Source organism: Crassostrea angulata, chromosome 10 (assembly GCF_025612915.1).
Source record: "Crassostrea angulata isolate pt1a10 chromosome 10, ASM2561291v2, whole genome shotgun sequence".
Classification (NCBI taxonomy): Eukaryota; Metazoa; Mollusca; class Bivalvia; order Ostreida; family Ostreidae; genus Magallana; species Magallana angulata.
Window position 1 is genome coordinate 49,827,610 of NC_069120.1, and position 26,652 is coordinate 49,854,261.

At 33.5% G+C, this 26,652-nt stretch overlaps 1 protein-coding gene across 4 annotated transcripts in view; it reads left to right on the forward strand.

The window, feature by feature from the left end:
- LOC128166773 (probable G-protein coupled receptor B0563.6) overlaps window positions 1-25,815 on the forward strand; it is a 44,079-nt gene extending 18,264 nt beyond the window's left edge. Inside the window, exons 1-2 of one of the 4 annotated variants that reach the window (XM_052832142.1) lie at window positions 7,025-7,231; window positions 24,399-25,815. In XM_052832142.1, the coding sequence (XP_052688102.1) occupies window positions 24,420-25,463 (1,044 nt within the window). In that variant the 5' untranslated portion in view covers window positions 7,025-7,231; window positions 24,399-24,419 and the 3' untranslated portion in view covers window positions 25,464-25,815. Of the gene's footprint in view, window positions 1-7,024; window positions 7,232-9,024; window positions 9,207-23,605; window positions 23,650-24,398 lie in introns of those variants that run through there. The other 3 variants (XM_052832143.1, XR_008241174.1, XM_052832139.1) reach the window with 3 other exon arrangements.
- The last annotated feature ends 837 nt before the right edge of the window (window positions 25,816-26,652 follow it).

The following is a 26,652-nucleotide window of genomic DNA, read 5'->3' on the forward strand; positions in this document are numbered from 1 at the left end:
GGTACTGATCCATACCCCACAAGATAAATAAAATACGTACAGATTTTTTTTTTAATTTCTCAAACATGTATCTTGGGATATAACCTGATCAAAATTTACCCAGTTGTCAAGTCCATTGGTACTATAAAAGCTAAGGCCGCTATTACAATAGAACCAATTGCGGAAATTAATGCTTTTCTCATACGTACACACATACATATTACATCATATATTAGCATAAGCCTGGAATTTGTCTTTCAGAAAATCCTTTTTGACAGATATCCTATGTAAAAAGAACAAATTCATTTTTGCTTATTTATTAGGAAATAGATATACATTGTATTTGCTTACAAATGAGATAAAGAAAAGAGAATTTAATCTCTTATAATTTTATTAACCTACAGAATTCTCTGATAATGTTTACCCCTTAAGACCCTTGATCAATAGAAAATAAAATTACCAAAAGGACCGTTTTTAGGATCACAATGGGCGAATTTTTGTAAAACTTATTAGAATATGTATTTTGAAAAAAAATTCGTAAAAATTAAATTTTACATAGGTTTATCATTTCATCTCTCTTAAAAATATGTTTAGCTTTTTGTAAGATTATATAAATCGCATAAGTTGGTTTTATTGAATACCATTTAGTATTATGGATTGAGATTGGTATTTAGAAATTGCAGCGACATACGCGGAAAACGCTAATTATCTGATATGCTTTCAAGACAAAACCTCTATTTAATTATTTTTACTGGTTTTGAAGACTGTTCTAAAAAAAAAGAAATACCTTTTCTTTAATGTATAATTTTAATACTAAAACAATTTTTGGGCAAAATACATCTATGCTCTAAGCGTATGGAATAAAAGAGTATATCTTTAACAAGTACATGTAGTTCAAATTATTCCCCATTGTGTATTTATCTCCCTTATTGCACTGGAACCGATCTCGCTCAGGATTTTATCTCCAATGTTTATAGACGTTCAGGGGTTATTGTTCAACGTGTTCAAAGAATCGGATTAAATTCAAGCTTACAACTTAATGATGTTTATACAAAAACAAAGTAAGCGGTCTATATTTCCAAACATAGCATGTAATCGACACAACCCAGTCATGTTTCCATTCCGTTGATTAATAATTGATTACAGTTGTCAGAATTTTTAACAGATTTCTGGATATATTTCATTTGTCAAAAATGGACAAAACTCCGAGATTTGTTACTTTTATCCTTCATATTTCATAGAAAATGGTTGTTTAAAACATGAGTTTTCATTGTGTTTACAAAAATGCTATAATAATGCTTTCAAGGGCAGGAATCATGCATTTCTCTCAAAATACGTCACGATCGACCGTACATACGTCAAAGAGTACATCATGAAATCTCCCGGTCTCCCATACCCTAGTTACGTTAGTCAAACCCATGGAAGTTTATTCCTGTTTCCAGTGACATTTATTATTTTCGACCGATCAATCAGTGATTCAAAAGTGAAAGTAGGCATGAGAAATTATTTTTGTAGGATTCTTTATCATTTGGCGACTTCATGCGTTTGTGTTTTAGAATGGACTCTGGGATATAATTAAATTGTAGCTGCTCATCTCTCTGCAAGTCATTGTCATCTGTGCGTCGTTCAACGCGTGTCATCACCCACACGTTTTCGAAGTTTCCAAGAGTTAATCAGCTTTGCTATTTATAAGACTCATGAATTTAAATATTTTATTCTTATTTATTTAGAATTACAGTCAGCTGGGGTTTTTTGTCTAACAGTGTTCATTATTATGTCATAGTTAGGGAAATCCTTCCAAATGTTATCTTAAATTCATTTTAAAAATACGTCAAATTTCAATTCAGTTGACATTCAAAGCTTGTGTAACAACCTAAAATAGGAGCGAATATCTTTAACTACTACTTATCACTTTAAGAACCATTTTAACAAGAGCTTGGACTTTGTGTAGTTGTGTCAAACAGCTTTGAGACATTGGCCTGTCTACTTCATTGTTGGCCACTCAGCAAATATTGAGCTAAGACTACGCAAAATGTGTATATTTTACTTAAAATAAGCGTCATTTTTAATTTGATTGATGCAAGAAAAAGATAGTTAATACATCCCACTAAATGTCCAGGGTCTTGTTAAAATGGTTCTAATCCACACTGTTTTTACCAGTATTAAATTGTTTATATTGTTTATATGATATATTATCAACATAAACACACGATTAAGGTAAATCTCAATGCATTCTGTCCTCCAATTAGCCACGTTTCCGTTCTCGAAGCACAAGAAATGCAAATGCAATCTGCTGTTTTTGTAGAATTGGTAGACAGCTTACATGTATTGAAGGTGTGGGCGCTGAAGATAAGTTTAGATTTATGTTTAATGCGTAAAGCCGGGCTGATGGGAAAGTCCAGAAAAAAAATCAAAACAACAAAGTGTACCATATGTAATCTACATTTATTACATACCGGGTATTAATATAACGATCAAAATAAATAACGTCTGGATCATGTGGTTAGAACTGTATTGGATATATATCAGTTTTGCAAGTCACAATATGAATAACAATGCATATGGATTTTATATCAAGTCGGTGTAAAAATTAAGAAGGAAGAAAAAAATACCCCAAAACACAGGCGTTGTAGTGTATGTTATTTTTTCTGTAACGTTTCCTCAAAAACGCTTTTATTAATTAGTCGATATTGATGAAACTTTCATATCTTACATGAAGAAAAAAAATGTAAGAAATGTTTTGATAAAATTTTTGTCGTCACTTCTGGTCCCGAGATACTAGTATATCAGATTTCATGTTTTTGCTTGGTCACGATTTTTCTCAAAAAGTATCGTAGATACATGTAGGATCAAATTAAATTTTTAGCAATTATAGAGAGTCTATAGCCGCAGTGCCCTTTGCATATCCGAACGTCCGCCGTCATTTCCGGTTGTCACCGGATGGTAACAAATAATCCTGATTTTTTCTACATTTTGTTTTTCAATATTTTTCTAGTAATTTTTTAGACAGGTCATAACGACGCTTTTATGAAGGCAGAAAGTGCATTTTTTTAAAAATATCAATCAACGCATTCTCGGAATCTTGGCCTTCAAAGTCCTGAAGCGAGAGTTACCGTGTTGGTATGGTAAAAGTGGTTGCCAGGGGACCCAGGCTCAACTCCAGAGTGCTTAATGTTCTTTCTTTCTCGTTTGTGTCTTGATTTAGTTTACGATTTTATATTTGAAAGAAGAAGTCTTACTAATTTCCGTTTTAATTTTATCAATAATCAAATTATCAGCACCTTTTCCCATTTATAAATATATGTCTATTGAAATCCGTAGAGAGAGATTTTAAAATGCAATATCTCAATAGCCTATTTGAAAGTGCATTCAGACGGAAAACCTCTCGTTGCTAGCAACAAGAGCGCGTCTAGTTGTTATACCTAACATGCTTTATCTTTTCTTAAAGATTAGGAATCTAGCGCAGTTGGATGCAAGAAATAACAGTAAAACCAGCTGATATTGATAAGGGCTTGAATCTGTAAATTTTTATCTTGGTTTTATGGTTTTTTGATTTAAAAAATCTAAAATAAGGCAAAAGTGTGTACTTACGATTAAAAGAATTTGAATAAACGCAATATCTTTGATGACCAAAGCTGTTTTGTGGTAAACAAGTTTATTACAATTTCTTCTTCGCGTACAAAGTACAAAGTATGCCAGTATTAGCAGCAATCTTTAAGCCTGGTTTTTTACTTGACTGAAATACCATAGCTATACACCTTATACTTTAATAAGGGGCTACAGTAATCTAATTACTGTCGGTTTAAATAGTTATTTATTATCAATAAATTTTTGAATATATTCTTTTAATAAAGGACAAACAAGTGATAAATCAAAGAACAAAAACTAGTTAGTTATTTGAACTTTTTTTCAATCTTCTATTGATAAATTGGCAATAAAAATATGTTAAAACTAAAACAAAGATAACAGAAAAAGAAAACCAAGAAAGAAACCACATTACAATTTGCCTTTAATCACTGGAAATAATTACCTCAGTTGGCAAACTGTTAGAGATAAATGTCTATGCTAATTATAATGGTATGGGGTTTTAGTATAAAATAATTGTTTTGCATGTCGAGGAATGTGTGAAGATTAATATCACATTTCCAACTGTTGAAGCCCTTGGCAATTATGGTTTTTCTTTTGGGACTGCTTTAGGCATATGAATATCGCGCCTGTGTGAAATAAATGCATGCAGTTGCATGATTTTATTGGCCTAGATCAGTCTAAGAACGTGATAGCTTCCCAAGTTATCATTCGTATTTTATTCATGTATGACAAAACAAGTTTGTAGAGCTGCTATTCATGGATAGCTGAATTAATATAAGAATAACAAATTCATAAAACATAATCTAAACGATTGTAAATTGTACGTAGTCGGAATGCAGCAAATTCATCATTCATGGCTGCTCTATTTACAGTGGGATGTGTTACTTATTGATATACTTGTAATGGCAACATTTCCCGACGAAAGGGCGATTGTTACATTTTAATTTCGTTTTGCAAACACTTAGTCTAGGTCAATTTTACTCTGCCTGGCACAGTAATTTAAGTACAGTGTACTAGCAGTCTTCTGTTAGTGCTAGTTTTGTTGTGTTTACGACATTTGTCTATATATGCATTGCATGCCTTTTAATCATTTCTTAATAAAACAGACTTTTTTTGTTATTCAATGTAATGTCAGAAAATGATTTCATTTTGTTAAATAAAATTATTGAGTTGTTAAAATTTTAATTCAAATTTGATTGAAATGATAAAAAAATCAATGTTATTTTAAAAAGTAACCTCTTTTAACATAAATCCGTTATAGCATTTAGAATAAACCATGCAGGACCATTTCAATAGCAGCAAAATTCTTGAGCATTTCCGACTAATTGAAACAATATTGAATTTATTGGTTCATTAAGTTTAATTAAACTTTCTATATTTCCACCACTCCCCCCCCCCCCCAAAAAAAAATAAATAAACTAAACATACGTACACTCTGTAATAGTTTATACAAAAATCAAAATGATGATTTCATTTTACTTAAAATTACAAATGTAACTCCCACACGAAAGCTTTTTTAAAAATCGATTCATCGTACAACTTACTTTTCCAGCAAAGCAATTATGGCCTGGCAATAAGGGAATCTTAACAGCAATTGGTGTTAACATTTCCTTTGCCGGCACGTATTTTCAATCTCGTTGAGTCCCTGTCACGGGAGGGAGGAAAAGAAACTCTTTTAAGACGATGAATAAACAAATTCAACTGTCGAAGACAAAAAAAAAATTTCAGTTACTAGTAACCAACCTCCCTAACCCAATATTAAAATATCAGATACACAAAGGAATATTTTTATCGGCGCCGCGGTCTCGACTAAGTCAGTTAATTGTATTTAAAAAAAATTTGAAAGCATTGTTTCCTTGATTTTTAATTGAAGGAAATTTAAAGAAAAGTGTCTCCAGTTTTGTGTGAAATTTTGTAAGAGGCGATAATACTGAATAAAAATCGGCTTTAAAGGTGTTATATTCCGTTTCTGTATCGATTGTTTTGGGGTTGTTTTCTCAAAAATGTGAAGAAGTGAATATAAAAACTAACTTAAAGATAATTACTAATGGATTAAACGCATACTACTGACTCAATGAGATAATGTACCATCCGTCTGTGGCAAAGTTACAGTCACAATTTACTACACATCAGGACCCAGCAGAGCAAGATTCGTCCTTACACAAATTTTTGTATGAAACTCTTGCATTAAGACTTAATTAATGACTACAATAGGCTCTTCTACACACAGAAATGGAATCCTTTGTGTAATATATAGTTTGCTTGTGTAAGATAAAGGTCCCCTGAGTAAGATATAGGTCCCACGTGTAAAATATGGGTCCCCTGTTTAAGATACGGATCCCCTATGTAAGATACAGGTCCCCTGAGTAAAATATGGGTCCCCTGTGTAAAAAAAACCCCCAAGGTCCTCTGTGTAAGGTATGGGTCCCCTAAGTGAGATATTGTTCCCCTCTGTAAGGTACAGGTCCCAAGTGTAAGATATGGTCTCCTGTATAAGATACATGTCACGTCTCTTGGATACAGGTCCCCTTTGTAAGATATGGCCTCCTGTGTATGGTAAAGGTTCCCTCTATATGATACTGGTCCCCTGTGAAAATATGGGTCTCCTGTGTAAGATATGGGTCCCCTCTGCAAGACACAGGTCCCCTCTATAAGACAGAGGTTCCCTCTGTAAGATACAGGTCCCCTGTGTAAGATATGGTCTTCTGTGTAAGATACAGGTCCCCTCTATAAGATAGAGGTTTTCTCTGTAAGATACAGGTCCCCTGTGTAAAATACTGTCCCCAAGGTTACGATATAGGTCATCTGGGTAAGATATAGGTTTCTTTGATGGTTATTTTCTACTTTGTCATCTCGTTGGCACATTGCATAAAGTTGAATCTTTACATATTTAAAGCCGTCCTGTTTTCTCTTTTTTTCAATGAGGACTAAAATATTCTCGTTCATTCCTGGAACACGTTTGAAACGGAAAATCTTCGTGTGTTATATGATATCACTCTGCTGTAGAATTGTTCATATTTTATTGGTATTTTCTTTTTTCATCATTTGTAATTTTGAAGAAAAAAATCATTATTGCCTTCGTGAATGCACTTAAATTTCATTTCAAAAACATTAAAAATAATAATTTCTCCGCAAACAGTAGGCGGAATTTTATTAGAAACTAATATTGGGCAATTAGTGTTTGCTGGAACAACAGGAAATATGTTTGATCTTAGGCCTGTGATCTGTGTTGGTGGAGATCACCGATTACATTGCTGGGCATGCGCATCCAAGTTATGACATGCGAAGTATCTTGCTGGTTTTTATATTCTTTTATGACACATCGCAAATTATAATATTCTTTGGGGAAAATTGGATCGTAAAGTTTATCAACAAGGTTCTATTCAAAATTCTAAAAGGGCTATATGTATAATGTTATAGAAATCTGTTTAAGGTGAAAACAATCTATTTCTACGTTTGAAGTCTAGCAGTATACGGACCTATCGGAAATACAGAAAACGATATTTTTTTTAAAAAGTGGTGTACAATATATCTCTTGAAAGTCGTTAAGCCACAGGAGAAGTTAACACTTAGTGCGTCAAAGAAATCGACTAGCATTGTGTTCGGTATCCGGATATTTTATGTTTTAGCATGCATACATTTATCTTCACTAACACAAACGGCGGTAAGTTGCGAAATACATATTTAGTTTATTTTTATTAATAGCAAATCCATAAAATGTGTTTGGTGTTTGTGTTTAAAAACTTATTACTAGAAAAATCATTGGAGTTTAGAACTTGATTACAATATTAGGCACCTAGATCATAAAAATGAAAATAAACTTTTAAAAGACAAATATTCAAAATTTATAATGATCTTAATGCTACAGTAAACATTTTTGAAGCTGCAGTTTTGAATGCCAAAGTGGCTGGATGCTTTTATGATGCATTGACGTAAGAAATTAATTAGTAATACCTCATTCCTAAACTACAGACTATCCTCGAAAAAAAAAAGAGTTATGTATATTAACATATAAAACTATTCAACTTCAAAGCAAATATAGCTGTGTTTTCTGAGTTCTAAAGAGATGTCGAACTTCTGATAAAGCTTGATAATCATTCTTTTACTCCCGTTAACTCCTTCAAGGGAAATTTATGTCTGATTAATGTAATACTGATGCAAGTGTATGCTGTACTCACGTTTTTGATTTGGTAATATAAAACTTCTTACTCCTTGGGTCGAAATGTTCGTTAATTATGCTTTCTGTATACAATGTTTTCCCCATGATTAATTTAATTTTCTCCACTTTCCCTCTTTGTCAGCTGGGTAATTTTTATACAGTGCGAATTAAGGTCGGGGCGAAACGGTCTGTAATAGTAGAACAGCGAAAAAAAAACACACTGGGCGAAAATAACCATGTATACAGTGTCTCATCTCTTTAATCTTTTGAAGAGAAGAAACATCTATATCAGGATTTCTCTTATCAAACTGGGTAATTCCGTCTCTGTCATTGAGGGAATTTAATACAACCGAGCGAACAGTCGGGTGTGCTCGTAACGTTTGTAAAGTCCATCAAAACGAACCCCTAATGAAGAAGAACAACGATTGAGAAAACGATGTTAGTCAAAAACGACATTGGAGTTTTTCTCTTCCTAACCCAGAAAGTCAACTATTGGCCTGTATTTTTTTAATTTAGTTTTTGGTTCTTTATTAGTATAATTATATTTTTACATGTACAACAATAACCATGTGAATCATCATTTGGATTCAGTGGTTGATTTAAAATGTTATAGATATATCATTTCATAAAGGTAAGCGCTTTCCAATGCTCAAATTGTTTTAATTAAATTGTTTGCTTTGCTTTGCCAAACCAAAAAAAAATGCAATGCCCCGCATGCTGCCATTTCAATGTCTGGTATCCTAATACACAAAGTCTTAACAGCGGTCAGTTGTCCTGGGGTTGATAAAAGCTTGTTTAAGTGTAGAATGTTGCCAATTGTCGGAGTGGAGATTGAGATGATATATATGCATGCAACAAGTCAGGTTTGCTCATTAAGGAATATCACTTTGCCAAGTGATTCTAAAAATAAGAAGCAATAATTTGAAAATAACAAGATGAAAAGCGAACTTTTTCAGTAGAACGGAATGGTAAAAATTTTAACAGAACTGTTTTCTTCCGCTAACTCAGCAAGAAGTATTGAATTTTAATTGATTCAAACTGCCTCTTACATCTTGACGAATACCAGTTATCATGGTTTTAAACTAAGATCGCTAGATGCTACTTAGATGTTCCTTTTCACTGTTTGAAGCAGTGATAGCGCACATCTTGTCTCATTTCTTTTCGTTATCCATGTCGGTTTTAAGGTTCTTTTTCTTCTTCTTTTGAGCGAATAGCCTCACAAGTGACTGAATACGACATTTTCATATGCATTTCATAGGACTCATTTAATCGATTTACGATTAATGGTTTGATTTTAGAACCTGCCTAGAGGCAGTTGATTTCAACAAATGGTGATACTGGTCTCAACGAGATTACTAAAGACCCCTCCTGCTCTGTGAAGATAAATGGTTAACAAATCTAGAGGCAGTTCCTTTGCAGTTTGAATATAAAAGACGTATTATTTCTGTAGGCTTTAAAATGGTTTGAAATAAATATTGACTGGCAACTTAAGTTCTTCCGTGCTATCTATTAGATATCCCATAATTTTTTTTGTCTAGAACTAGCTCTGATAACTTAGTTGGTCATTGAAATGAAACAGAAATACAAACAAGTTTTAGTACCACTGCCGACCTTTTTATGAGAAAAAATCACCGGCGTTTATATCCCGCAAAGATTTTTCTCTACAACGGGCTTTGAGGGAAATTTTGATAGGATGAAACATCCCACTATTCTCTCATAGGATTTTGAGGTTTGAGAGACAATTTCAGGAAAAATAGAAGCAACGCGTCAAGGAGGTTGGAATAACAGGTTCTAAGTAAAAGTAACAAAGTCCCATCACAATATCTAAGCAAAAGTACATGTAAATTATGTTTTACTGAAAGGGTAACTAAAAGTCCGGACTTTGTCGTGCCCAAGCGTTCTTGTTTGTTTGTTTGGTTGGTTTTTTTTTTTTTTATAGAATCACCATTTAACTAGAAAAAAACAAATCTAAGAACATAGAGTGTATACGTATATTAATGAGGGTTAATTCTATATCACTTTAAATGTGCTTCTCTAGATCTTTTCAAATTGGTCAACAAAATGTTTCAACAAAAATAAGTTATCATTTTTACATCATTGTTTGATTGGAATGATGATCGGAAAATGATTCATTTATTTGTCCATTTTATATATGGGAATCCATATCAAGATCTATATTTTTAGTCTAGTTTATCTAAAATTTTCGAGACATTTTTTATTTTTCAAGAGTTTGGGACAACAGAAAAAACTTAATTGCTGTCTGAAACTGTTTTTGTTACCGAGTAAGATCGAGTAAAGCACATTGTTTAGTTTCCTTTAGTTTTACCGATATTCATGTTAAACCAAACATCTGGGTAAAAGTATAACTACGTAAACTATTTTCTAACAATGATAAATGTTAACTTTACACATGAAAAATACATCAGAATGGTTGAGTAAAAAGCCGAATCTTTAATGCATCTATCACGGTATCTTTAAAACGATATCTGTTTTACTACTGTTTTTGTGACGAATGTTTTGAATTATATTTGATACCCATGGATTAATTATTTGAAGATAATTTAGCATGCAACTGTCTTGATATTATGGCGGACAATTGGAGGATTCAAAGAATGAAAAGACAGACAGTGTGCTGGATAATTTTGAACACCAGCCCGACATCAACTTGGTGTGCATTAAGCATGCCAGCATTCAATGGCATTTGCAATAGATTTCACTAAGTGAACATCTTTCTTCACGCCAAAGCTGCCTTCTTAAAGAAATCGTTAAAGTACCATTTATCATCAGTGTTCTTAAGATGGATCTTCTATGTAGAAATGCCGATGAAGTGCTGCATCACTGATGCGCTAACTTATTAAACGGAAGGTTGAATTGGAAGAAAGCATAAACGCCGATTGCAAATTGAATTACAGAACACTTCTTTGAGATTGTCATGGTCACTGTTTGATATTTCATTGACTTCCGGTTCAGTGCCATCTATTATGCATATACGGAGAACTCTATGCTCTGGAGCATTTTGGTAAACTGAATGAAATTTACAAGTTATCTTTAAATACATCTGTTTATTTACTATAATGATTTAAGATCATGTTTATCAAACACTGCGTTCGCCAGATAAACCGTTACGCTACTTTTCCAAGGAAAAATTATCCTATGTCTTCCGTCCATTTCCAAATGACTTGAATGGACGTACCCATTAGTATTGTCAATCCAGTTTCTGTCAGTACAGTGCTACATGTATATCTAACGAACCAGAAGTTTTTGGCCAATATATTGTCACTCGGTAAAAATTAGGCGGACAGATAGTGACAGTAAGGGAATGGATCGATAAAAGCTCGCGTCAACTAGCCAATGACATTGAACGATGACTGACTAAAAACTAATTCCATGAAAATTTCATTAAAAGGTATATTTCCATCCAATGATTGTATGAACCAGAGATGGTCTTCTGGTTGCGATAGATACTTATTGTTGTATATATTATCCCTAAAGTTTGGTATAATTTTTATCATATCCTCGGGTGGTTTCGATTTACATATAATTTCAAGATGCGGAGAAAACGGGGAGATATGTTGGCATAGTTTGGAAATCCATAATAGCATTGCACACACCCTTGCATCGAACAATATACATGTATATCAATTATAACGTCTTTCGTCTCTCTCCATTTTCCTCTGATTAGATTCTAGTACATGTATGAAGACAAGACGTGTTTGCATAGCAGTGAGTCATTAGTTTTCGAACATGACATCTACTAAACTTGTCCATCCATTTCCAGAAGCCATACAATAACAATTTTAATTTTCAAAATTAATATCAATTGTCTGAGAAGAAATATTCAATTTCGAAGTAACTACAAGGGTTGTTTTTCAATTAGTGAGCAATTTCACTATTCCCACTGGAGAATTTTTTTTCAATTTAAAGTTAAAGATTAAAACAGCACATCAAAAACATTTTATGATAATTCTGCGATTTCAATAGTAATAAATAATAAAAAAAATAAATATTTTTACTAAGCTAAGTTTACAACTTCAATTATCTCTAGAGGAATATTTTCAACAAGAAATGATTGATTTCGACAGAAATATTTTGAAAATAATTTTCCTGGCATTCCGTGGTGTTATTGCTTTCCTCAAAGAAGTATCAAAAATGGAAACCCATATTGGGAATGATTACATTTTCTATTCCAAGTAAACTACCACCAAAATCCCAGGGGAGGAACAATTCTTGTACTATCCACTCTATATCTATGTTGGATTGGTGGCGTCATAAAAAAAACCAATTCAATCTTAAGTACTTATCGCGTAGAGTGCAAACGTTACAGACAATATAGTTGTTTGTTGACCTATTCTAAACATTTGTAATAAACTGTTTACAGAGACTCTGCAATAACGCATGTTATAGATTGGCTGAAAATTGCACCTGGATATGTACTTTTATTTTTATATCTCATCGGATTTTTAGGGAAGTTTGTGTCAAAGGAATTTCACGGAACTACGAAAAACAGTATATACTTAGAAACTATAATTATAAGCTATCACAAAATTCGAATCTAAATGAAAATAAAGACAACAACGCCTGTAAAAAAAATATTTGAAATTTTGAAAGGTGAACCTCTGAAATTGTTCAGAAATTCACAGAACTTGACTAACTCACATACAGACTGTGAGCATGGTATGCTTAATAACAAAATAGTTCTCAAGTCATCTATAGACCACGTACTTGTAACTTATCAATGAAAAACAAACAAAATTCATTCTGTCAGATTTTAAGCAACTCCAGCTTACCGAAAGACGTGCAAATGGGAGTATGTCGATCCATTAATTATGGCGGATTTCTCTTATATTTCTAGATTAACCATATTTCATATTTGTGTTGGTGATTATTAGTGATGCTCGCGTGATTCAAAAATTGCTGAACTATATAGCGCTCTCTAGGAAATTACGGGTTAACAGACGGACCATCAACCTGTTAGGCTATAGATCTGCATCTAGTCACTCGATGTAGCCTCTGTTGCTTCGTTGAGATTCAATTCATTACGTGAATAACGTCTCTTGTAGCTGCATAACAGAGTGAGTGTTCGGATAAGTCACTGGATTTTTTTCATCAACTAATTTATCTCAATATTAAAACTTTGATAAAGTAAATATGTAACAAGTAAAACAAAAGTTCCAATTACCCCATTCCCACGTGATTAAACTGTCAGGTTTTAAATTTTGAATTTACCGGGTGGCAGTAAATACAAAATTTACGTTGTCGTCATGTTGTAAATTTTGTATTTACTGTCACCCGGTAAATTCAAATTTACAACATGACAAAATCAGAGCGATCTCTACACTTTTACATAGTGTAACAATAACACATTTTTCAAGGATATCAATAATTTTTACCGCAAAACAAAAGGACAATTAATTTTGATAATTATCGTATTTTTGTCTTCGGAAAGCATTTATGATACACAAATATACTACAGGGAATATATTTTAACTTTATCATGCTTTGTAAAGTTAATTTTCATCGAGTAGCTTAATCAATCCACGGATCACCAGAGAAGGAAGCTATTTTTATTGTAGTCAACCAAGCAAGAGATTTTTCACCAAGATAGAGTTTTAAGTATTTTGGGAAGTTTGATACAGCTCAGTCTTTGTACATGATCTGGCTAGGGTTTCGTGACAATAAACAGATTCAATCTTTACATGTACCCACGGTATTAAATTCACAAAACGCTGATGCGTTAGAAAATCATATTTTATCAATTTTTTTAAATAAAACTTTATTATGAGTAGTAAAAATTTTAGTCAATAATCGGTATGAGTGAGCGATAGTCAAAAATCGATAACTTCCCTAGTATATTGTATTTACATGTATTTGCACTATGGATGCCATCAGGTAAACATGCATTAGGTCAGTTATTTGTTGTGCACATGACTACATGTATAATCGCTTATCAAAACACATATAGAAGGCAAGGCGAAGCTTTAACAACCAGTTACATTCAAAATATTCCTAAAGATGATAAGTTACAAAGCCAATCATTAATTGTGCTTAGCGTACGTTACTATATGACCTTGATCAAAATCTTTCTAAAAGTATTTTTGAAAATACAAACATATTATATTTACATCCAAACAGCAACTGCCTATTCCTATCAAATGAGCCTATATTTCAATATATTAGGTTTGAGATAAATAAAACCTGTTTTTATTAGTGTTATTTTTCAAGAATACATTAGCTCGGTTTTGCTGCGGACAGCATTTTATCTCGAATGAAGCGATAAAAATATTATTCCTATTAACAACACCAGTTCGATCTTTACTTCCGAACCGAATGCCGAAGAGCGCGCTAATTTCTTTAATCATTGATCAATGTCAAGGTCGAAACTCTGTTCCATTAAAAACGAGTACTTGTAATTAACATCGATTGTCAAATTAAGATTAAGACTGATTGCCAGATTAAGATTAAGATTGATTGCCAAAACATATTAAGTAAATGCAAAATGTCTGTTCGATATTCTTCAATTATTCCAACCATACACATGGGTTAATGAACAGACGGTTTACTGAGGGGTCGTACAATAATAACCTCAGTGGTATTCTATAGAGAGCTGCACGTCCAGGCAGGCGCCGACAAACGCGTTATATACGCTTTTAAATTATTTGTATATGGATGCAAGTGAAATGCGTTAATTGAATGGAAGTATGTAAGGTGCTAATACATTGACGAGAATTTGCGATTACCTTAGCTGCTCATTGACCTTGTTCCACCTCCCCTCAGGATTTCTGATCGGCATAAATTTTGCAATGGCATGATCCAACTGCACAACAGATCTATAAAACGTAACTCTTTCAAAAAAAGTAATATTGTAATGTTTGGGCGCTTCGTTTGATACTCATCCCGCCAGTAAAAGAGAAAGAGATAAAGATAAAGAGATAATCAGCCACGGTATGTTAATTTTGCTGATTAAAAATTAACGGATGCATATAAACATTTGTAATAAGGGCATGATCCATACTTAGCATTTGATTTTTCGTTACTTCTTTGAATCCATTTAATTATCTTGCTGATTAACAATTTACGTAGGCACAATACAATTATAATAAGGACATGATCCTTACTGATCATGTAATTTTTGTCCCTAATCCGATTTGGCGGTTTTTTCTTCGGGTGACAATATCTAAATATGTACATGTACACAGTATCTGTGTGTTAGTTGCAAGTATCTGAAAAGAGGAAGATTGTTTACATCGGTTCTGGATTAGCTGATTACAGGTGAGCATATTGTGCAGGGATGGTGAAAGTAAAAGGAGGCTTAGTCGATGGCCAGTCTCGGAACTATCGCTTGACAGTCTAGCGATTGTCGCCCGACTCACATACAACCGCTTGACGTCTGATTGGCAGCACTCGGCAATTAGGCGACAACCGGTCGACTTGGACATTACCGGTCGACCTGGACATACCGGTCGACTTGGACATTACCGGTCGACCCTCCGAACATCGACAGTAGTGTTACATTTTCTCGATGTTCTGGCAAAGTACATGTTAATGACTGTTGCATCAGGGTTGCGATTTTTGGTAGCGATGATTTTTTTAAAAACACTCCTTGATTAAGTAATGGGAAGAAACATATGACATGCATTAGATATACAAATTCTCTCAGTAATGCTTCATATTAATGATTAAGTTAAGTTACGTGTTTGCGAGCTTAATTTTTCATTCAAACATAAAGAAAAATGTTTACAAATCTACGAGTTTTTATCTTTAACAATAAAATCGACCAATAATACCGACAGTCTATATCTTTAATAATCAAATAAATTACTGTTAATTTGAATGAATTTTTTCAGGTGTGTTATCCCACCTTAAGACCAACTCCCTGTATAGGACCATGCTTCTCTTTTACCTTGATGACTGTGTATTGATAATGCTTACTAAAGCAATGTTATCAGTATAGAACTATATTTTCTAAGAACTCAAGTGTCTAGCCCATGTCATGACTGATAATACAATGGGAACCCAAGGAAAGTAATAAATCTCTCATACTGCTTCATTCTCCCAATCAAGTGGCCATTTAAAATACACCCAACTATTTTGAAAAAAACCCAAAACAATCACGACCAATATCAATCGATCTTGCGCTATCAGTATACAGCTGTGACAATTTCGAATGGATCCATGCCTGCTGTGGAAAATATTCAATTGAAGTCATCCAAAAAAACCAAGCCACATGAGCATTTCTTCTTTCCTGCCTTAGATATCCTTATCTTAAAATTTGGGTTAGCCACTCCAATGATCGAGGCATCATAAAATCTCCTATTAAATAAAGGCTTTACTACCCATAACAACTTTACTATAGAGTTCACCAAATAATGATTCTACTTCCTTCTTTTTGACTGTCTTTCTATCAATCAAAATCTGTACTAAATCTTTTAATTCTAGAATGTTTGATATAAGAATTCTAATACACTTCTGGACCGTATCGATATCCAAGTCTAAGACTAACATGACATGTCACTGGACCCTGTGTTTTATCATCTGCCAATGGAATACCAAATTCATCTCATGTTTCCATCAAATTCCAGCAAATATAAAATCATCTAAATATAATGTTCTAACCTGGGAAAACCTGCCTTTTCCTTAACAACCCACTGCAAAAATGTCGGAAAACTTTTTAAATATAAGACATGGTATTGAGCAGCCCACTGGTAAACACTTGTCAATGAAAAATTGATTCTTAAAATTAAATCTTAACAACTTAAAGTCCCCTGGATGTATTGGCAACAAACGCAAACTTTTTGATATCCGTATTACCTAACTCAGCTGAAGGCCCTACCATGGCGATCATCTCAACAACTGTATCAAAAGCAGTATATTTGACTATACATGTACCTTTAGAAAAATTAGTTCCCTATGACGGAGGGTATATGAAAAACTAGTTATCATTCTCCAGCCCAAAATTGTCTTTTTGAACTTTAAACGACCTCACTGGTTAAAATAGAAAAAGGAAGGGACAATGTAGAAACGGATTATCAACCGTCCACAAAATATATTTCCGGAATGCCAATAATGCTCAGAATATTACAATGATAGATTTTGAGAAAGTTTTTATAAATTATGTACTAGGCCTATGTAAAGGATTGTAAATAAAACTTCATTTAATAATGGCACATACTTAAAGACAAGCTGAAATATGTGCAATTATTTCCAGCGATTTGGACTTAAATTAATCTTACAGTGATCGTTTGCGCGGTATATGAAACAGAAAATATACAAGTGTGTATTGATTCTTAATTCTGACATAACCTATTATCTTGTGATATTCCAGACTCCTCCTCTTGTTTTTTTTCCCATAAGATTCAATACTTCAAGTTCCCTGTGTATGCGGTGAATAAAATGAAAAAAAATCGAAATTTGCTTCGCGAAAGTCTGATTCTAACCAAACAATGGAACAATGGAACAGAACACGGGACTTCAGATACTTATTGTGAAGATTATCTTAAATATGATAAATAATCTCAGATTTATGTAAACATTGTGTTTCTTGTTCCCTATTTATGACCCACGTTTGTGTTTTTTCTTGAGTTATTAATAAGTTATAGCTAAAAAATCATATCTTAGAATTTCTATTGTTAGATCTGATGGTTAATTTGTTAACTATGCCACTTCCTTTAGCCTGTTGTAGTTTTTGCTGATTGGATCTCCAATCTTGTAGTTTAACCGTTATTGTAGGCATAAATGCAGTGTCCAATGAACTGTTTTTTCATTCATATATTGATAGAACAGGTACTTGAGAGAGAAGCGATTTCCAAATCTTACAGATAAAAAACAAACCCAAGATTGTTGTGGTTTATTGTCCCAATCACTAATCTGGAGAACTCGGTACATCTAAAACCGTTGACTGCTTGGTACAACTTCATCATTTTATAAAATCCATCATGATAGTCTTGTGTAAAAGAAAAAAACCATTAATCTGGCACTTTCACAAGACAAATGGATGGCTTAATTTCCGGGAATTATACTTTCTTCTGATCATTGTATTTTGATTTTCCTCTCTTTAGCACAAAACGTGAAAATCGGCGAACAGGTTGGGCAAACTCTCACAAGAAATTGAATTGATTAATTTTTATATAAAAATATCTAAAATTTTGTTTAAAACTGTAAATATTAATATTTTCTATACTTTCTCTGTCTGTGACAACACTACGAATCGATTTTGTAATGTAAAATCCTATACAATTCGTTAATGATTAATTAATATTTTATCGTACAATTGCTGAAAATTATGTCAGATAAAGGAATCATTCTTTGAATATTATGAGGTGATTTAATACAGTCGGGGTGATCAAATCCAATAAAATCCTTCGAGCTTTATTGGATTTGGTCACTCTCCCGTATTTGATCTCCTAAAAATACTCAAAGATTGATGAAGGCAGACTTTTCATTTTTTTCGAGTTTCATTTATTTTCGAGTTAAATGAGATTCGGAGATAGTATATGTATTATATCAAGCCATGTAAAATGCAAGGGAGCATATTATTGCCACGTTGAGAATTTTTTTTCTTTTAAATTACAATTCAAAAATTGAAATTTTCCAACTTTAATATTAGAAATTCTCTATTTTAATCCAGGAAAAGGCAATATTTAAATTAGATATCCCAACTTGATTGGCTTTTTCCTAGATTAAAGTTAGAAAATACAATATTGATGTTAGAATTTTCAAGAAAAAAAATCTCAAAATGGCACTACATTGTAATAATAGGGTTTTTCGTTTTGAATGGTTTCATGACCAATTGTTTAACAAGAGTTGAGCAAAGGAACTAAAAATGACCATTACTTTCACACAAGACATAATGTCATTAGCTGGAATGGCTGAAATGAAGAGATTTTTTACAAAAGGGATTTTTGGGTTACAATACCACAGAATTTGCTTACAAAGAGACAAAAATATGCAATTGATAGCCCCCTCAAACTAAAACAAAGAAATGTCATGTATTCCTTTTCTTATTATCTATTTAAAGCTGCTTTTTTGGGGGCTGATTTTCCATACAAGCCAATTATCTTTTAAAGGTATATTCGTTCATCAATTTAGAACCGTCTACATTCAAAGATAGAAATATTCATAGTGAATAAAAATAATTTCTTTATATGGAAACACATACAAAAATAAATAAATAAATAAATAAATAAATAAATTAATTAATTAATTAATAAATAAATAAATAAATAAATAAGAGAGGCCATTGTGCCACATCGCTCATCTGAATAACAATTGCCATAATAAAATCAGCTTCACTGAGTCATGTACAAGTTGTCTCCACAGTGTAGTAGAATAGATCCCGTATAAAAAATATTTCAAAATTTTATCCAGATGTTCTTATGTTGAACATTTAGCCCTTTTTGAAACTGCATTATTTTATAGTCATATCACATATTGAGCATCGCAGTTCTCAAGAAGATATTAATTGACTGTTCATATAAATATCAAGCTACATCAAACCTTCTAACCCTTGCGTAGCCAGAGTTTAAACAGTCTAGACAATTTAGAGTTAAAAAAATGTCAAGATGCTAGCTTATAAATAATACCATATATGACGGTATAATTGTAAATGATAAACCCTGCAGATACTGGTCGTGATGAGAAAATTTGACATCACTTGGTGTCGATGATATTTGCTGAGTCCAGTAGGATGTGCAATGAAGTAACAAATCAACAAATGAATTATTGTTTCGTTGAGTTTCATTACTCCATTGTCACATTTTGTTTATTTTTTGCTGTTTAAGTTAACAGTTTTATTTTTCGTTTTGTCCAATTAGAAATTATTACCTTCCATAAAGCTATTTCTCTATGTTGTGAATCATTGCAGTGAATTTATTATTCATGTTGTATGCCATAAAATTCATAATTAATCATACAAATTATTGTAAAAAGTTTAACAAATGTTGATTATTATTACATTAATCATAATCAAGCATCAATTTGATTGGCTTCTATTATTTGCATATTTAATTTTAATTGCCCTAGGGAAAGGAAGAATAATTATATGTCAAGTTTTATACTATCATGTAAATTTTAATGTTTATTATCTTAGGTAATTTTTTTTCTTCAGAATTTAGTTTGAACATATGTTATGATACTGTTAGAGTATAAAAGGAAAGTTAATTTCAATAGTTTTATGATGAATATCTTGAGTATTCAATCTTTTTATAGATCCAAATTGTTCTCTCATGATGTATCATTTGAACAAAACATTCATCTTATAAGATTTGCACCAGAGGGAACGATGTTGAAAATTTAGAACTGTTGACCCTGAGTATAATGTGTGGTGCACTGAGGGCATGCAGCTTTGAAAAATAATAATTTGATAAGACAAGACCACTTTTAGGCTCTATTTCTTTTATGTCTTTATATATTATCTTAATTCAACTTGTTTTTTTTTTTTTTTTGTCAAATTAGAGGTGTGTTGCAGATTCCCATGGCCTGTTGTTGGAATTGCAATGGAGAGTCAAATGAGTTTATACACATAAAATTTGCAAGTTAGAATCCAGTTCGGAGATTGTACAATTAAAGGATAGAGGGTGTGGGTGTTCATATGACATCAACATTATATGTTTAAAAATAAGACAGTGCTGTTTTGTGGTCAACAATAAATAAGATTTTTTGTCCTGCATATATGAAAACATTTCAAAATTTTTAGAAGAATTAAATTTTTCCCTACGTAAGAATTCGACCCCCCCCCCCCCCCCCAATCTTGCACAATTCTCCGCCACCCTTACTGCAGAAATCATACTTTGATCAAAGTTGAATCCACTTGCTTCCACAGAAAATACGACTTTTCTGGTTAATTGGTTTTGGCGAAGGTTTGTAAATATTTATTAATATTCTTTCGTAAAAATTTAACCCTCAGTTTTGGCCCAATCATTCTCCTCGGGATCAAGATTTGGAAATCTTTTATCTGCGCTACTTATTGATGCTTCAAGATTATAGATTTTCTGGCTGAATGGTGTTTGAAAGGATTTTTTTTCTTAAATTCTTTGATTAGTATAATTATATTATATGCCTGTGATAAATTACCCCCCCCCCCCCCCCGTTGTTTCCAAAGCCTACCCCTCGGTTTTGAACAAATTTGAATTTAATCTACAATACTTGAATTCAATCTACACTACTTGAAGATGCTACCAAACAAGCTACATATTTTCTGGCCAATTGGTTTTTGAGATGATTTTCAAAAAAAAATAATTCTCTGTAATTCTTATGTAAAAATTCGGTCCCTCCCCATTTGTGGCCAAACCCTAGCCGATTGAATCATAATTTGAACAAATTTGAATCTACATTTCTTAACAATGTTTTCATACAAGTGTAATGTTCAATGTCCTCTTATACAATATATGCAATACGATATCCCTTGGTAACGCTGGACTCGCCAGTCACCTCGTCTCACAAACGTCTTGCGTCTAGAATCGCCGGATGCTGACACTTCTAGCTGGCGATATAAAGCATCTCTTGGTGTAATTCCCGCTTGGGTGGCAAGGGATAGCTTTTTTGGTCGAGGAAATGTAAGACAGATAGGCTCATATACGTGATTTAATTTTTCAGAGGATTTTTAAATTTGCAAAAATTAGTTTGCATGCAGAGGACACATGGTCCCGACTCTAAGGAATTTTTAAACATTTCAGAATAAAACAAGTACAACTTACATATAGCACTATATAGAATAGCCAGGGACAGTCTTAAAATTTTCTGAAAAATTGCCCTTTTTTCACATTCTCACGGGTCCAGCAACACGCTCAAGTCCCGAGCAACTGCCATAAACTACCACAGGATTGGTGGCTTAATGTATACCCATGCAAATAATCACCGAGTGATGGGGGGTCAATCACCTCTTTTTTGAGTGACATTTCGTGTTCTGACCCACCTCCTTTTCAAGCACAAAACCGAAAGTGAAAATTTTGGCCACAGTTTAGCATTTTCATTCCAAATCTAATGAAAAGTGCTACCAGTATTAAAGTGTCATATATCAATGAAATTGACATGAGCTCCTCTATCAACAAAATGAATGCAATGAATATTCTAGCAATTTATACCCCTAAAATAACCACCCAAACCTCAAGTTCTCCCTTTATTTCAAAATTTTGAACGGGTCTTTCGTTCGAAACCATCCCCTACCGGTCTTTCGTTCGAAACTATCCCCTGCCACTGCACCTTGGTGACACCAGTTGCTATAAACAACCCGTACATAGAATATTTCACAATCACTACACAAATTTCAGCTTTTCTGGCCGATTGGTTTGGTTTTGAGAAGATTTTTGAAAACACCAACAAAGGACTAAGTGCGGTTTTATGCAATTTTTGCCCCCCAAAATCAAAGTTCTAGAAAGAGCTTTAAAATAAGATGAAAGATAGTTAAAATCATATTGGAAATAAAGGTGAAAAAGGTTATCACCACAGGGACGTCATAATGTAGAAATGACGTCATGAATATTGCATTATTTTGATAAATTCATGTTTTGTGGCAAAATATGGGTGTTTTCCGACGATTTTTTGACTGGGAAACAACGAGCGCAGGCTTGCTCAAGTACCATTATTTAGTATGATATGTATAACTATCTGAAGAAAAACATATGTTAAAATCGCACTTGAGCAGACCTGCGCTCTATACTTCCGAATGCAAAATATAGAGCAAAAATGAGAATATCTTCATTTGTTTGCAAATTTGCGGGAATTGGGTCATTTAGATGACGTCATAGTTAAACAACGAGTGAGCAATGATGACTAAAATGAAGATTAAAGTTATAGGCATCCTTTTTACAATAATTTGTGAAGATTTCATTTTTATACGATACTATTTAAAAATTGGTTGAAATCGGGCGCAGATATTTGACCATACCGCACATAGTCCTATTTATTTATTCCTAATTATCTCTCCATGAAAGAGAGTACAGCTCTTCATTTAATTTACTCGAATTCCCTTTACCAAATTTGGGTGAAATTGGCCCAGTTGTTCTGGAGGGAAAGTCAAAAATGTACAAACGTGCGGACGGGGAGACGAACGTATAGACAGACGGACGCGCGACAAAAAGTAATCAGAAAAGCTCATTTGTGCATCAGCTTTGGTGAGCTTATTACATAACAATGGGTCATTGACGTGTTTGGAAAAGGGGACCGTATGGTTTCGAACCTTGATCGATTGGGTTTATTCAGCCTGCATATCATACATCGAATGTAAACAAACTTCAGAAAGATTCTTGAAAAAAATCAACATTTTTACTTTTAATAAACCCAAAATGTTTTGAAATCGTGTCTTCTTTAGTAATAGCAATTGTCCAAGAGGTAATAGAATCAAACCCGCCTCGACACCGGAGGCGAATCTCGATGAGGGACAAAATTACGCAGTATCCTTTATAAAAAGCTTGTTTTATTTCGAAACAAAATGATCATTATTGGTAGGCATAAAAAAGTATGCATTCTGCCAGTGTTATGATGCCAATGAACGGGTTAAAGTTCGTCAGCTTAACAAGATGTCAATTACTTTTCTTTTCTCCTTTGTTATTTGTTACGGATGATAGTTCGGTGAGCGTTCATAGCTTTATCTTTTTTTCCTGAGAAGAGAGGATGATTGTCCTAAAATTGCCAGACAGCCCTCGTTACAAATTTTCTGTTGTTCGCAAAATAATCCACGGATAATCAACCTCAAGTATAAGAATACACCGTTTAAAAGTGTGAAAACTTTGTATTATACAGGTTGATACTTAAGTAAAGTTGTCTGAATGCCCTTATACTAGTATGTAGATTTTTAAATTTCAATGAATGCGTTCATACGCGGATTAGCAAGCTCAAGATAAGGGTGTTGTCAATTATGCATTGAATGCTTATTTTTGGATGCCGTGTGTCCTGTAACACATCAGGCCATGCAGAGAAATTAAATAACGGTATGATAATTTGTCTTTTTTGAGATCGAATAGATATGATATAAGTTACGATTATTTCTCAAAAGTATATATATCAAATTGGTTACTAGTATGTAAATTTTAACGATTCATTTTATCATCTTACAATAACAAATCATCTCAAAAAGCGTGATGGCGTTTACTTGTACTCGTCGTGATAAAGATTTGACATGTATTATTAAAAAATTCAACGTCGCAGATTTCCAACGCAAGCATAAGGGGAAAATATACACCGAATGTAAATACTGGCTAAAATACCACCAAAGAATTTTCTCAAGAAAGAATGGAAAACACACACGGTAGTTGTCAAATATAAGGGATTAATGTAAATCAAAGCTCCGCCATTTATTGTACTGAGGCAGAGTTCAGCTATGAGTATGTTTACTGCTCACTCCCTGGACAGTATTCTAGGTTAATGTCGAAGTTTAAGTAAATGTGCCAAAAATGCAAACCTTATCCAATTTGAACGTTTCTAATTTGATATAAAGGTTTGACCAACATATTCATTTACCACAATCCATGACATGCATCTCGGAAAGTCAAAAAAAAAATTGTAACTGGTATCCCCGAGGTAGTATCGGTAGTTCCAGTTTCAAGCAGCTTGAAACAAATTACTTTTTTTATTGAAAGGTTTTTTTTACATTAACAGTAAATGGATTCCAAAGCATGAAATTAGAATGAGAGTGGATTGTAAGGCATATAAATTGATGACTGTCTTATTTGAATTGCAGATCGCCATCTATCTCATTAATATGGACATGCTGAACAACACTACATCCGACCGTAATCTGACCGTGTTCGGGCGGATAAAATCAGACTCGGTGGCGGAAATATTCGGGGAGATCTGCACAAAGTATGTTGCTCCTGCCATTTGTATTTTTGGAATCATCGGCAATTCGTTCAGCTTGGTCGTATTAATGCGGAAGTCGCTCAAACAGTCGCCGTACATAAACCTGAAGGCCCTGACGACGATCAACTTACTTGCATTGATGATTTCCTTCCCCTACATGTTACACGGAGAATATTCCCGGGAGTACGCCTGGCTGTGGTACAACATTTACATTTTCATACCCCTGGTGAACTGGCTGACGGCGACCAGCGTCTGGGTCGTGGTTCTAATGACCGTTGAACGTTTTGTGTACGTCAGGTTTCCGTTGCGGGCCAAAAGTCAATTCGGACGGACAGGAACAATAATCCGAATCCTCGTAGTCATGCTTATAACCTTCGCCATGTCGCTACATAAATTCTTCATTTATAACATAGATCGCGTCAGAGCAAGATACGTCAAGACGCCATTTGCGACGAGTAGGTTGTCATACATCATTGATATCGCATTAATGGTGGTCATCCATTTCATTCCTCTTGTCATCCTTGCAGTTGTCAACTTCCTGTTGATACGAACGGTCCGCGAGGCCAGAAATCGTAGAGTGGTGTTCAATTTAAGGAACAACCAAGAAGGAGGGTGGCAAAAGGACGAGCGGCGATTCACGGTAACCCTCGTCAGCATTGTGATCCTGAACATCTGTTTCGTGGGCCCGGCCACCATCACCGACATTCTGAAACTCAGTACCCTCGGGATGAGAAGCAGGGTCACTTTTAGCCTAATGCGGCAAATTTCAAACGTTTTGCTCTTATTTTGTTTGTCGTTTAATTTTGTGCTGTTTTGTACTTTTAATAAGAAGTTTTTGCAAGCGATGAAAGAAACGCTGCGAATTCACAGGTTTCGGAGAGGACACTTTAAGTCAGTTAAAGGTTCAGAAATGACATTCCTGCGTTCCACGAACTTTGACAGTTGATAGGCTCTTTTCAGTGAACTTGTTTTTCAGAGGGTTAGAACTACATGTATCATTTTATGTTGAAAAAAATGTCAATTTTGTCCACTTGCAAAACTTTGTACGTTATTTCGTTAAAAATAATTTCCCGATGTTTACTTGTTATTAGCTTACCTACGCCAAAAGGCTCAAGATAACTTTTATGATCAAAATCTGTCTACCGTCGTTAAACTTTGCATTTCCATCTTTTTCTCCAAAAACGCTGAGCAATTTCAGGGTCCGTGGGAGGTCAAATTCCATTTTTTTTTTTGGTTGGTTAGAGCTTTTTTGGTATTGGATTAAATTGAAATGAAAAGCATGAGAAATGTAAACTTTTTAGCTTTGAACAAATAAACCGCATCACTCCATAATCATGTGTGTATATTCATTATGTATACACCGTTCGACGACACGCATTGTTCTACATGTATTTGTGTCGCATTTTTAAGATTCTGCTTATTTTTTATCAAGTTTTTTTTAATTCGGAAAAAAAAAGACTTGAGTTTATATGGCCGTGTGAGCCATACGTTACAATATTGTTAAACTGTTGTTGTAGTTTGCTAGAACATACTAAATAAACAATTTTTAAAGTGATAACAAAACATTATTTATAATTTATTAATTGTGAAAGGTTAGTTTGCTATATTGAATTATGTAAACTAATGTAAATGGTTTCATGGCTACCATTCAAACATTTAAAAGCATGAAAATATAGAAATACCACCTCCTCTTCCCAATTTGATGACAGTTGATACTTTCTTTCTGGATAATTATGTGGTTTCTAGTTTGTTGATTATAATTTTTCTCCTCTTAAAATATGAATTTCTAAAAATTATCATGCTTACGTTTATATGATTTTTTTTTAAACCACATTCTGTCAGTTTCCTTAATCGCCGTTCACCAATTTTTCTTTTCTATAAGTCGTCGATTTTCTCATGTACATGAATGAAAAATCGAAAGTGATATGGTTTACACGACACTTATGTTACACTAAGAAAATTATGCTTTAACAGTTTTATTTGAATCAACAAGTACATTTTATTATGCTTCCAAAAAAATTGTTGAACGCTGTTGAAGTGCAACGTCACAAACGCAAATCAAAGTTAAAGCTTGCGGCTGTTTCAGTGGCTTTTCCATTAATTTAAACGTATTCATATAATAGTACAGTAATTTC